General features: G+C 55.5%; 1 protein-coding gene across 1 annotated transcript in view; it reads right to left on the bottom strand.

The window, feature by feature from the left end:
• The window catches only part of Grid1 (glutamate ionotropic receptor delta type subunit 1), a 749,675-nt gene extending 743,705 nt beyond the window's left edge, over positions 1–5,970 (bottom strand). The window contains exons 1-2 of the mRNA XM_052190670.1: positions 5,892–5,970; positions 3,516–3,671 (exon numbers count right to left, since the gene is read on the bottom strand). Coding sequence (XP_052046630.1) covers positions 3,516–3,671; positions 5,892–5,970 — 235 coding nt within the window. The remainder of the gene's footprint in view (positions 1–3,515; positions 3,672–5,891) is intronic.
• Between the last annotated feature and the right edge of the window lie 6,782 nt (positions 5,971–12,752).

Here is a 12,752-nt window from a genome sequence, read left to right as displayed (position 1 = left end):
TAGATTTCCTTGGGCTCCAGCAGCCAGGCCCCCAGCCCTGGGTCATGGTGCTGCCTCTCAAGTTACAACAAAGCAACACTCCAATCCCACACCCTTGCTGGGACACCCTGGGCACTTGTCCTCCCTAAGGTGAGACTGAGTCCCAGCATGCCCTTGCCCTCTATGCCCAAATCACGTCTTCTGCAATAAATGTCCATGCTCAGGAAAAAAAGCTGGGATAGCCATCCAGCTAGAGCCAGCTACTGGGCAGACAAGTGCCCCATAGAGCTCAGGCAAGAAAGGAGACAGGTGAGCTGAACACTTGCTCCACAAGGCCAGGGGGAGGAGGCTGCTAAACTTCCTCTGCTTTTCCAGGGCCTCCAGGGATAGCTCCTCCCTTCCCTTCTAGACACTAGGAGCTAGGCAAAGTCAGAGTGTGGGTAACAAGGTGGATTTCAGCCCATGCTATTTCAAGGTTGAAAATGCATGACAGCTTTAAGCACCACACCCCACATGCAACAGGCCCTGACCAACCAGCGTTCTTTACCTAGAAACCACCAACCCTCTATATCTAACCCGCTCCTTTCAGACGTACAAAAACACTCCAGACCCTTCTGAGATTGTCCTCTTGCTATTCTTGAAGACTGAGACAATTTTCCAGTTACACACACACACACACACACACACACACACACACACACACACGAAACTAATAATCATTTAAAAAAAACAAACAAACAAACTAGTGTCTAAACCAGTAAAAGGCCCTGGCTGGAGCCTTTATCACCAGAAAAAGAAAGTTGCACTTATTTGGGGCTTGAAGGTCACCTGGCTCATAGCTATGCTTCGTCTACTGTTTACATTGTTCCGTTGGTTGGCAAGCTAAAGACCAGATGTTAGACCCAAGCGTGATGCTGGAGTAAGGCTGGCCTCCGATGCTGGCATTCAGGAGGGTGAGGGGAAGGAGGAGCCTGAGCTACAGAGCAAAACCCTGCCTCAAAAACGGCCTGCCCCCAAAGTTATATTTTACAACTGAAGTGCAGACCTGGAGTGCGTGTCTGTCTGTCTGTCTGTCTGTCTCTCTCCCCCATGGAAGCTTTTCCTGGGTCCCCCACTTGTTATGTGAGCACACTAAGTGCGTAACAGTGCATCGTCTTCTTTTTTAAAGATTTTATTTATTTTATGTACATGAGTACCCCATCTTCAGACACACCAGAAGAGGGCATCGGATCCCATTACGGATGGTTGTGAACCACCATGTGGCTTCTGGGATTTGAACTCAGAGTCTCTGGAAGAGCAGCCAGTGCTCTTAACTGCTGAGCCATCTCTCCAGCCCCATGGAGTGTCTCTTAAATTTTTTGTCACTTAAAAAAAAAGGTACGCCTAGAACTTTTCCCAACCAACAAGATACAAATCAACTGGAGCTGTGTGACAGCTGCTTCTTTCAAGAGAGATGACCTCTCCAGGGACCCAGCTGCACAGTTCATCCATGTATGCATCCTGCCTCCGGTTATAACCCTGTGTAAGACTGTCACCTTCAGTCCCTGGGGTCCTTCTGGTGGAGATAGCTGTGCTTCATTCAGGGCCAAAATAAACGTTGCCTTACACCATGGAGAGAGTCACCGGAACTTACAGCCATAATAGAGCTGTGCTAATCTGATATAGGCCACAGACAGAGGTCCCCAGGAGCCATGATGGGAACACACCCACAAAAAAAGTCTGTGGTTGGAGGGCATCTGGAGACAGACTGTGGGAGGTGGCCACATAAGGGCAGGCGCTCCCCCATGACTCTGCTTCAGAGGACATAAGACAACAGACTCTGCCAGTACTAGAAGCAACACTTCACAGTGTTTTATGTGTGCATTTTGCCTGATCACATAAGCGGATCACATTTTCAAAGGTACCAGCAGAGGCCAGAAGAGGGCGTCATATACTGGAACTGAAGTTACAGGCAGTCCGTGAGACACCATAGGGCTGGTGGGAATCAAACCAGCGTCCTCTTCAAGACTGGGAAGTGCTATTAACTACTGAGCCACCTCACCGGCCACAGTAGATCTCATAATAAAACAACACCAACCTCACCCTCCCCACCACCACCATCACCACCATTCAGCACTTGAGACTGAAGATCTGGGCAATTAAGACATCCGCCCCACTTTGAGCCTTACAGTCAGACAGCCCCTCCCCAACAACTGCTCCCCTTTATCCTTTGCTGTAGTTAAAACTAGGAGGCCCTCAAAGGCCCTCCATGCTGTGTGAAGATCCCAGCACTGAAGGCTACATCACCTCATCCTTGGGGGTTACCCAAAGCAAGAGGCAGACCCTAGGCCCAGCAAGCCCAGGGAGAAACTGACAGCTGAGCTCCCTGCCCCATAGCCAGGCCAGTTCTGACAAGTCCCTACACTATGCTTCTGACTGTACCCCTGTATCAGAGGCACTCCAGGCATTAGCACCACAACGGAGCTTTGCTTGTGGTAAACAAGGCAAAAGGGAGGGGAGGAAAGAGAATGGTTGAGCAGGTACCTGCCAGGGCCTTGACCAGAAATTAACAACATGAGAGAGGGGAAACTTCAAGAGCAGCCAGGCGGGTAGGTGTGGAGGGAATGGCCAGGAAAGAAAGGTAGAGGGAGCTGCTATCACTAGTGTATCAGAAGACATCAGACAACGGACATCTGCCGCAGCTAAAAGCAGCAGCTCCCGTTATCTGATGTATGAATGTGGTTTGCCTGCACGTATGTAAGTACACTGCGCGAGTGCAGATACCACAGGAGGCCAGCAAATGGGTGGGGGCCTTCCTGGCTGCCCACCTGTTGCCCTTCCTCGCGAATCCTAAGCGAGCTAAGAGTTGGGATTTTTCTGCCATCAGACCTAGTCCATCTAGGCTCTTTTCCTGAGCTAACAGCGCCCACCTCCGGTCGAGACGGCAACGTCTCCAAGTCCACCGCGCAGGCACAAGCAAAGACCGACCGGCTGCTCCAAACACTGTGGAGACAGGCAGAGAGAAGCGGAGGACCCGAGGGACAGAAGCCTCTAGGATCCTCAGAGTGTGCAATCAAGCGCCCGTCAGGCTGGGCTACAGACAGGACACACAGGAAGAGCTCTGAGCTCGGAGCTCCGAGCTCCGAGCTCCCGCGGGCTGCAGGGCACAAGAGGCTTCTGGGGACGTGCGCACGACCACGGGAACCCGACACGAAGACACACCCACCCACAAACACGCGAGAAACAAAGACCGCCCTGAGCCACACGCCTGCTCCGTAGAGGCGCAGAGCGCACACGCGCATCCACCTGGCCGGAAAGAAGCCGCGCAGTCCGACCAGGAGCGCCGCCGTTTGCGGCGCAGAGGCTCTCCGCTTGCCCAGACAGCCCTGCCTGGCTAGGCCTGGGAGGACACGCCACCATGCCTGGCATAGCAGCCGACTAAGTGGCCCTGGAGACTCTGTACAACGGACTGGGTAGCAACCCTGCCTGGATCCACTGCTGCACGGCCTCACTGCCTGCAGCCTAGTGACTCACGCATGGGCTCGGTGACCACTCACCTTCCTGCACCGCCTGGAACGGATTATTGGCCTCGATGACCTTGATGGAGTAGGTGATCTTCTCACTCTGCAAGATGTCATCATTGAGGCTCAGGTCTGATACAGCCAACTGGAACACCCTGTCGTCCTTGGCCGCGTTCTCCTCGAAGATGGCACCTAAGGAACAAGAGGGGTCAAGACCAGGCCTGGAGAGGAACCCTTCCCATTGTGTTTAGCCCTAGGGTTAGGCCACTGCTTGGACCACTGGGTACCACGTGGTGGGAGGATTGAGCTAGGCTTTGGTTTGGTTTAGTTTATGATGCTTTTTTGAGACAGGTTCTCCTTCTGTGCCCCTAGATGCCTTGAATTCATGGTGATTCTTTGTGCCTCAGTGTTCACAAGAAGTGAGATTACAGGCACAAGACACCAGCCTCAATTCAAGATTCTGTGCTGATTGTTGATTGGGTAATTTAAACATCTCCCACCATAACCCAAACAGGGTGTGTTCCCCTCCCCACATCATACATGCGCACAGTTGACATGAGTTACACATGCATATCCCACATGCTACCATCAGGTCACATGTGCTTCATAAGAAGCCATGACCATACAGTAAGAGGCTGAGGTGGCCCCCGGCTCAGATGCACCTAATGTGATCCCATAAATCCCATCCCAGGACCCAGAGTGAATTCTCCAAAATGGTAAGGTCCCCTATCCCAATTCCAGGATGGAGTGATGCTTTTTTTTTTTCCTTTGCATTCCGTGGTGAATGCAGAAATGAAAAGGTGGTCCACAGCCGGCTCTCCTGCACCAAAGGCTTTTTCTTTAAGCAGAAGTCATTGATAGCCAGAATCTTGTATGGTCAAGATGCTACCAGGCCCGGTGCCTCTGCTCTTCCTCACTTCCTCTTCCTGTATGTATAGAAGGGGTGGGGCTATATCCTAAACCCCTAGACATTCTGATCTAGCAAGACTGGAGAGTCCCAGAAGAAACCACTCTTGAACAGCCCTTCTAGAAGCACCGAGAGAGCTCATCCGGAGCTCTGGCTGCCCTGATGCTTACACAGCTTCACTGCCCCTGCCCCTATAGCGGAGATCAGTTGGACCGCTGCTCTGGGGTCCTCAGTGGCCCCTCCAGACCCCTTGCCAGGCGCTGAGGGTCGTTGACAAGGTCCTATGGCTTGGCCTTCTAATTGCCCTGGAGCCGAGAGCTGGGTAGGAGAAGGACTCGGCTCCGGAATCCCTCACTACACTGGAGCCGCAATGCTGACCGCGAGACCCACTCCGGCTCCTGGGCGGGAAGCACGTTTGGATCCTGGCCCGGCACCTACACCGGAGGGGAGCTGCAGCCCTTGGAGTAGAGACTCAGTCCCTGTCACCCTCTCCACCTTCTGCCCCGCGGGTAACATCAGCAACGTTTCTCACACCTCCCAACCCCCAGTTTATCCGTGTTAGCTGGTCTTTCCCAACTTCCGGAAAGGCGACTGCAGGGGGGCTCCCCCAAAGCCGCCGCGGTTAGTCCCCCAACCCGGCCCAACTTCTGCCATTCTGCTCCGGACTCCTGATCACTACCCCTCCTCCGATCTCCCCTTCCTCTGCTTTTCCTCTCCTTCCTCTCCATCCATCTCTTCCTGCTCGGCGCCCCCCACCCCACTGCCCATGATCCTTCCGTCCACCCCTGCCATCCACACTGTATGCTGGCCCCAAGACTTAGATCAGGCAGAAACTCTAGGACTGTCCAGGATTGGGCTGCAGTTGCCACAACCAGATACACACACACACCCCCCACACCGAGAGCTACACAGACACACACCGGAAAACCGGCAAGCACTGTGTCCACTCTAACAGGCTGACAGAACGCGACAGTCGCACTAACACGCTCAGATGGCCCCACACACCCCAACGCCCTCTCACAGTGACACCAACAACCGTGCCAGGTGCACACACACACCGGCACGCTGACAGCTCCCATCCACAGTCACACACCGCTCGGCTTTGGCCTCTTTGATCTTGCCCTGCCAACTTAGCTAGCCCCGAGCCCTGTCCGACCCTGGCCCCAATGTTCAAGCTGTGACGAGGGGTCCAGCCCGTCGACGGCCCCGCCAGGGGCACGAAGCTCGCCAAGGGTCTATCCCAGGTTCCCCGCAGCCGCGGCCCTAAGTGTCGGCAGAGGCCGCGGGGCCCCGCGCTCTGACAGGAGCCCCGGGGAGTAGCGAGGTGCCCGCAGGAGCGCCGAGCGACCAGAGCACAGCTCCTCCGCGGGGCGGCGCGGGCCTTCGGGGGAACAGCGACTGCCGAGCCCCTCGGCCCGGGGAACCGCTAAGTTTGGACGCCGCACATCATCGGCTCTATTAGGTGGCAGCCGCCCAGCCTCGGCCCGTCTGCCCTCCCAGCTCACCGATGTGGATGATGGAGTCGGCCCGCACCGTAACGCACTGGCAGATCCAGGGAAGAAGCCACAGCGTCAGCGCTTCCATGTCCCCCGGGCGCGCGGCTCATCCGCCCGGGCCCGGGGCGAGGCCGAGGGCAGCGCGGAGCGGGGAGGCGCCGGTCCCGGTGCAGTCCCGGGCCGCTCCCCGGGAGAGCCGAGCCCGCCCGTGCGTCTTCCCCCGCGCTCCCGCCCCTGCGCCCTGCGCCCGCCCCAGCCCAGCCCAGCCCAGCCCAGCGCTCTCGGGCTCCCGCGCCGGCTCTGGTTGCGGTTGCGGCGGCGCTCGCAGCCCGAGCCCAGGCCGGCGCGGCGGCGGGGGCGGCCCGCGGCTGTGGCGGCGGCGCTTCCAGCGGCTCGAGCGGCGGCGGGGGGCGGCAGAGGCAGAGGCGGCGGCGGCCCGGCCCGCGCGGCGGCTCCGGGCTGGCTGTGTGTCTGAGCCCAGGCGAGGAGCGAACTGCGGAGGACGCCCCCTCCCCTCCCCCTCCCCCTCGGCGGCGCTCCCCCTCCCCTCCCGCCCGCCTCCCTCCCCTCCGCCCTCTCCACCACGTGACTGCGGAGCCTTAGCCTAGCCGCGCGCCGCTCGCCCGCTCGTCGCTCGGAGGGGGGCGCCCGTTGCTCCACGCTCCCGGCCGGGGGGATGCTACGAGGACGGCACCACGGTGGGGAACCTGGCCGGTCTGCGGCGAGCCTAGGCTTGGCCGTGTGGGCCTGGCCTCGGTGTTCGCTGGAGAAACGGAGGAGGCACCGCCATCGACTACCCTCGGGGAGGGGGAACTCGGAACTCGCTGGCTTTGGGGGACTTCAGCCGAAATTCTGCAGTCCTGTCCGTGGCCAGGACGGACGGACGGCCGCTCTCGGAACCCGATCCCCCGACTCAGGCAGCCGGCAGAGACCACAGGCTGGGACACCGAGCCAGGCACTGGGATGCTTAGCGGGCGGACGGCGGGCTCGAACCCTGGCTGTCCCGGTAGACTTCGGCGGGCGTCCATCCCCCGCCTCCGGGGCGGTGTGCACTGAGCCGGGTGTCGGGCAGGAGGCTCAGACTCTGAAGCCCAATTCATGGCCGGAAACCGGCGCAGCCGTGACCGCGGCGCCTGGACGTGAGGAGCCTTCCAAGCGGCCGGCGCTCTCAGCCAGCGACCTGTACGAAGCCTTCTAGCGTCGAGCCCGGGAGGAGAGCTCGCTCCCAGCAGCGGGAGGAGAGAGGGGCTCCCGCCGCCTCCGGGTTCCCTGATTCTGGCCGACCACCCCCATGAAGCTGCTGAGATCGAGGTCGTTATCCGGGCTCACACTCCTCTCCCCCAGGTCCTAGTTGGACGAGGCTCCACTTAACACACCCAAGATTTCAGGGAAACAGTTGAGCCTTCTCAACTGTCGAGAGATTCTGATTCCCCTTGGAAACTGGGTCCTGCTGAGCCTGGCAGATGTGGGCGCCAGCATTAGCACTGGGTTCAAAGGACCAAGGGAGGCTCAGCTGTGTAGAGCTCCCGGCAGGCACCGTGGGAAAGGTAGACACCTATACAGATCTTAAAAAAGATGTGGAGAGGGCAATTGAGGAGCTTTGGGCCTGGACCCTGACCTAGCCTGAGGGAGAGAGGCAGCAGTGGATTCCGGAAGGAGAAGATAGTTTCCTAAGGCTACTAGGGTAGGAAAAGCTTGTAGGCATTTGGTCCTGCTAGTGATCCAAGACAAGAAGAGAAGAAAAGGTTGTGTGGGGAGTGTGCGTGTGTGTGTGTGTGTGTGTGTGTGTGTGTGTGTGTGTGTGTGTGTGTGTCACTGGCACATTCTGCTTTTCAAGGGTTGGTGAGGAGTCTGTACAGAGGCCAGAAGGGAAGCTGTTAGGGAGTGAGTGTCTCAGCTGACCAGAGGGGTAATGGTGCAACATCACGGAGCACTGTTCTATGATGAGGGGACATGGGGGGCGTGGAGGAAAGAAATGGCCACGGCCTGCATGGGGGGAGGCTGGGCCGCAGGCCTAAGTGTGACCCTGCACAGCTTACCCTGTGATGGGAAGGGGAATGCCTCTCCAGCTGATCCCGAAGCCCCATGTCTCCTGGTTGTTGTCAGCCCTGCAAAGTTGCAGCATTCCCTAGCCGAACAGTTGTAGGGAGCTGGGAAATAAAGTCTCATCAGCTTCAGGATTTAACAGTGCGGTTCCTGTGGGGACTGTCTCCACGGCAGGAAGACAGTAAAGGAGTGTGGTGGACACTGGCGCACTGTCCACTCCTAATCTGAACAATGGAGTCGCTGTAGTTTGAGACCTGCAGGTCACATCTCAAGTTGGAGCCCCTAAACATTTTTAACCTAAGCTGAGCACCCCTTGCCTTTAAACTCCTGGGGCTACTGAGTCATTTGCCATCCCCGGGTAATCCAGAGAAGCCGGAACGGCTGATCCACAGAACAAACCACACTGGCAGCCCAGGCTAGAAGGTCCTGCACACTCCATTCCCTTAGGGGAATTCAGCACAACTCCTACTTCTAGAGAAGTCCAGAGATCACAGCGACCAAAGCAGATCCATCTTGAGACAGGATGATTGTGGTCTTGTCTCTGCTGCGTGATGTCATGATTGACAGCTCGCAGGGGGCAGGGCTGGGGCCATGCTCACCCAACCTTTGTTTCTAGCTGAGCTCAGCCTTGACAAGTCCTGACCATCTCTCTGAGGCTGTGAAACTCATTCCTCAAAGTCGGGTGTCTTTTTCCTTTTTTTTTTTTTTACTATTGTTTTGTTTTTGAGACAGAACAAACATTTGGTTTCTGTAGAGACTGACTCCATGGTGAAAAGATGGTAAGTGTGACATGGTCCCCAATCTATGTAAGCTCTGGCTGTCCTGGAGTATGCTTTGTAGACCAGGCTAGCCTCACACAGAGAGCTGCCTACCTCTGCCTCCTGGATGCTAGGATTAAAGGCATGTGCCACTATGCCTGGCAAAGTCAGGTTTGCCAAACTCAGGAAATGCAGCACAAGTTCATCATTCTGTAATAACCTAGATATGGAAGACAAGCTCTCAGTGCCTAGGCCTTGAGATGTATACCCATTGCCCAGAGGGAAAGACTAATGCTCACGGAAAGATAGGATTTGCCCACAACATGGGGTGAGTTGTTAGGAGAACCAGAACTCAGTCTTCTTGGGTTATCCTTCACTACACAAAGGTGTATTTATAGAAATCAAGAGTGAGTCAATCAGTCCAATCCTTTAGTTGTAGCTCACCCAACACCAGGAATTGCCTCTGTGAAAGGGCTCTTCAGTAAAGCTGATTCTAAACACATTTATTTAGCATGAAGACCTATGCTCAGTCCTCCCTTACCCTCCCAGGGGATAGACTTTTACACACAAGGACACTGAAGACGTCGTTGTCATCAGGCCTGCCCACCAAAGTACTGCTGGGAGTCAGCAGTTTGCAACCAACAATGCAGGTCAAAAGTCTAGGCAAAGAGAGAGGCCACAGGGATCCACTTGGAAGACACAACCCTCGTGACTGCCACTCTAGAAACACAAATCTCACCTTTCTCCATTTCCACAAATCTCACTCTCTCATTCCAGACAATAACTGGGTCAATAAGACAGCACCTGGAATCCTGGCCCTCCCTGTGACCTGTGACCCTGGCAGGTCTGAGGAGCCTCCTGCCCGGGTAGACCAGCCCAGAACAGGTGCACCCCGAGGATGCCCTCAGAGCTGTGCAGACTATCTGAGACCAGCACCTTCCTCCTTCCTCCTGCAAAGCACAGCTGTCAGTCCAGCTAGACTTGCAGGAAGGGTGCAGCTGGCAGACAGACCCTGCCAGCCCAAGGAAGTCTACAGCTTTGACTATGGAAGCTTTGCTCCCTGTGTACACTTGGCAGAGACCCAAGCCAAGCTGTGGAGGGGTCAGCTGGCATCTAGGAAAGAGCGCTCACTACCCACAGGCTCCAAGGAACCTGCTCCCTGGTAGGACCTGCACCCAGGAGATCCACTGCCTCCCTACCCACCCACTGTTGCTTTGTTTTACTTCATTTTGTTTGCTGAGGCAAGGTCTTACCATGCATCTTAGATCACCCACGAATCTGAGATCTTCCTGCTTCAGCCCCCAAAATGGGATAGTAGGTGTGTGCAGGCTATTGGGATATGTCCCAGATGACTACAGGAGAGACTCCTTCTCCTTCTTCTCCTTCTCCTTCTCTTCCTTCTCCTCCTCCTTCTTCTCCTTCTCCTTCATCCTCTAACTCTTCTCCTCCCCTTCCCTCCCCCTCCCCCTTCCCCCTCCTTCCTTGACACACTCTCTCATTGCTTTTCCCTCCATCTCCTCAACAGCCACCTGACCTGTCTGTTGGATGATAATGAACTAGCTCTGCTTCCCCCACTTTGCCAGCCTCTCTCATCTCGTTTTTTTTTTTTTAGTGCCTATATTTAATCATCCTTTATATGACTTTTGTGTTTTTATTTTTTTAGTTTGCTTTCCCTCTTAGTCGTTCTCTTGAGTTTTTGCTTTCAAATTTCCCAGGCCAGCAATCTCTACCTCGCTTATTCCATGATTCAAAGCTTCATTGATTTAGTCTTTGGTTTTATGGGGGAGGAGGGTGTGGCTGGAGAAAGCGCAGCTGAGGAGAGAGAGCCTCCCCAGAGCAAGGCGCTGAGTCACCAGGGCAGGACCTGCTGGCCTGAGGGCATCACCACGGCTGCAGCCCAGGAGCCACATGCCAGGAGCCAGCGAGGAGAGAAAAGATCATGTCCTGAGTGATCATGCCCCGACGGGGGCACCTCATCTTTGTAAGGAAAAGACCCCACCCCCTTCATCTATCCCCTTCTGCAGGACAGGAGTCTCGGTGTGATTAGAATCGACCACTCCAAAAATGCCTCCTTTGAAAAAGCAGGCTAGGGTGCTGGATCAGGAAGGGGGCTCTGGGCAGGAAGGGAGCAGGGTCAAAACCACAACTCTGGCCACCTGCGGGTCCCTCAAAAATGCTCTGGGACCTCTTAGTCCCTTGGATCCCTGGAAGATCTACCCCTTCCTTCCTTCGTGCTTTCTGAAAGATGAAGAAGAAAAGCGGAGTTTTGCACACTGAATAATGAGTTGAAAGGGAAGTAAGGCGTGGACCCCAGACACGCCCTTCCGGGCTGTCGTGTCAGTCTCTGGAGGAGCAGTGTTTGCATCCTTCCAGTGGGAGGTTCTGCAATTTATAAGCTTGGGGAATCTGCGGAACAGGTCCATGCTCCTGGGACACCTAAGCCCAACAATGTATGAATACAGGTCTCCCTGCTGCCGTTAAGACCTTTGAGGCCACACCCACAAGAGGCGGTCTAAGCACAAAGTCTGGCCCTGCCCCATCCCAGTTACTCGCTAACTCCTGAGCTTCCCAGCCATGATGCCTAGCACAGCTTCTCCACTCTCTTCCACCAGTCCTGCATCTGAAACCTTGTCCTTTTAAACCTTGGGGACCACTGTCCCATCCCTATGTGAGTGGCAGGAACCCTAGCCTGTCTGTCTACTTCAGAGCCAAAGCCAGGCCCCAACACCCTCGTCAGGCATGGCCCAGCCAACCCAAGACTGCGAATGCCCAGAGCTCACCCTTCTCACGGCTGCCCAGGGCTCCTCTCGCAGCTGCCCAAAGGTAGGATCGGCAGACCCTAAGCTGGGATGATGACTGGAGTTTCAAATGTCAATGTGTGTTCTAGACAGGAAAGGAAGGGAAGAAAAGCCAAGAAAAGAAAATGCAGATAGGCGGGCACTAGGACGAAGTTGCCAGAATGGTGCTGGCGGGACATGCAGAGGCCAGACGCACCCCTTCCTAGATACAAATCTACAGAGCTGCACCCTGGGTGGCCATATTGCTGCAAAGACGCGTCAGCCATGGTATCTTCGGTGAGCATCCTGGGTAAATCAGGGGACCACTGACCTATAAAAAATCCAAACAGGTCTAGAAAGGTGGCTCAGTGGCAAGAATGTTCACTGCTCTTCCAGAATCCCCAATTCTGTTCTGCGGCTTACACTCAGCTCTAAGGCATCTGCTGCCCTCTCGTGGCCTCCACACACACCTGCATCCACTTAGTATACACACACACACACACACACACACACACACACACGTTAAATTTAAAAATATAAATGTTTTTTCAGAGTCCTAACAGGAGGGAAAGGCCTTTGGCCACCTGGCTACCAGGAAACATGGGGAATTTTCCCACCCTGACTCTCTCTGTACAGTGCTCTCTGACACTCATATGTTCTCTGCTGTCCGGAGAGATGAGCGGCAGGTGTCCATACGTGAAGTAGGAACTTGGGGATCAGGTGACCTTGTCTACGATGGTGCTTCCGAATGTCAGCCTTCACAGTGTAGGTTCCAGATGTGGTTAATAATTACAGAAGGCGCGCCCACCTCTTACAACGCGCCAGAGGGAGCCCAGCCCCTGCCTCCAGCCCAAGCCTGCAGCGCCTCACATCTGCACCCCGACTTCCGGGACGGGCTGCGGCCAGGTAGATTCTTGGCTCGCTCTGCATCCCACCAGGTCCTCCAACTAGACACAGCTTTCAACCTGCCCATCTCCAGGAGCAGGCTCTGTCCTACAAAACTCAATTGGAGTTGATTTTTCTATCTTGATGCCAAGGTCTATTTAGCACCCTGTAAACCTGAGGATAGGGGGTGCTGCCTCCAAGGACCACGCCCTGTAAGATCAACTCCAACAGCAAGGAGAGCAAAACCTGATTGCCCAGAGACTCAGAGGAGGAGGAGGACGAGGAGGAGGACGAGGAGGACGAGGACGAGGAGGACAAGGAGGAGGAGGACAGGGGGGTCCGGCTGACTTTACCCAGCTTTCCAACCAACAAAGAAAAAGAAAAGATGTTGTCTCAAGTTCCTG

This window comes from Apodemus sylvaticus, chromosome 8, assembly GCF_947179515.1.
Source record: "Apodemus sylvaticus chromosome 8, mApoSyl1.1, whole genome shotgun sequence".
NCBI lineage: Eukaryota > Metazoa > Chordata > Mammalia > Rodentia > Muridae > Apodemus > Apodemus sylvaticus.
Note: the sequence above shows the minus strand (reverse complement) of the source record. Positions and strands in the feature narration are given on the sequence as shown.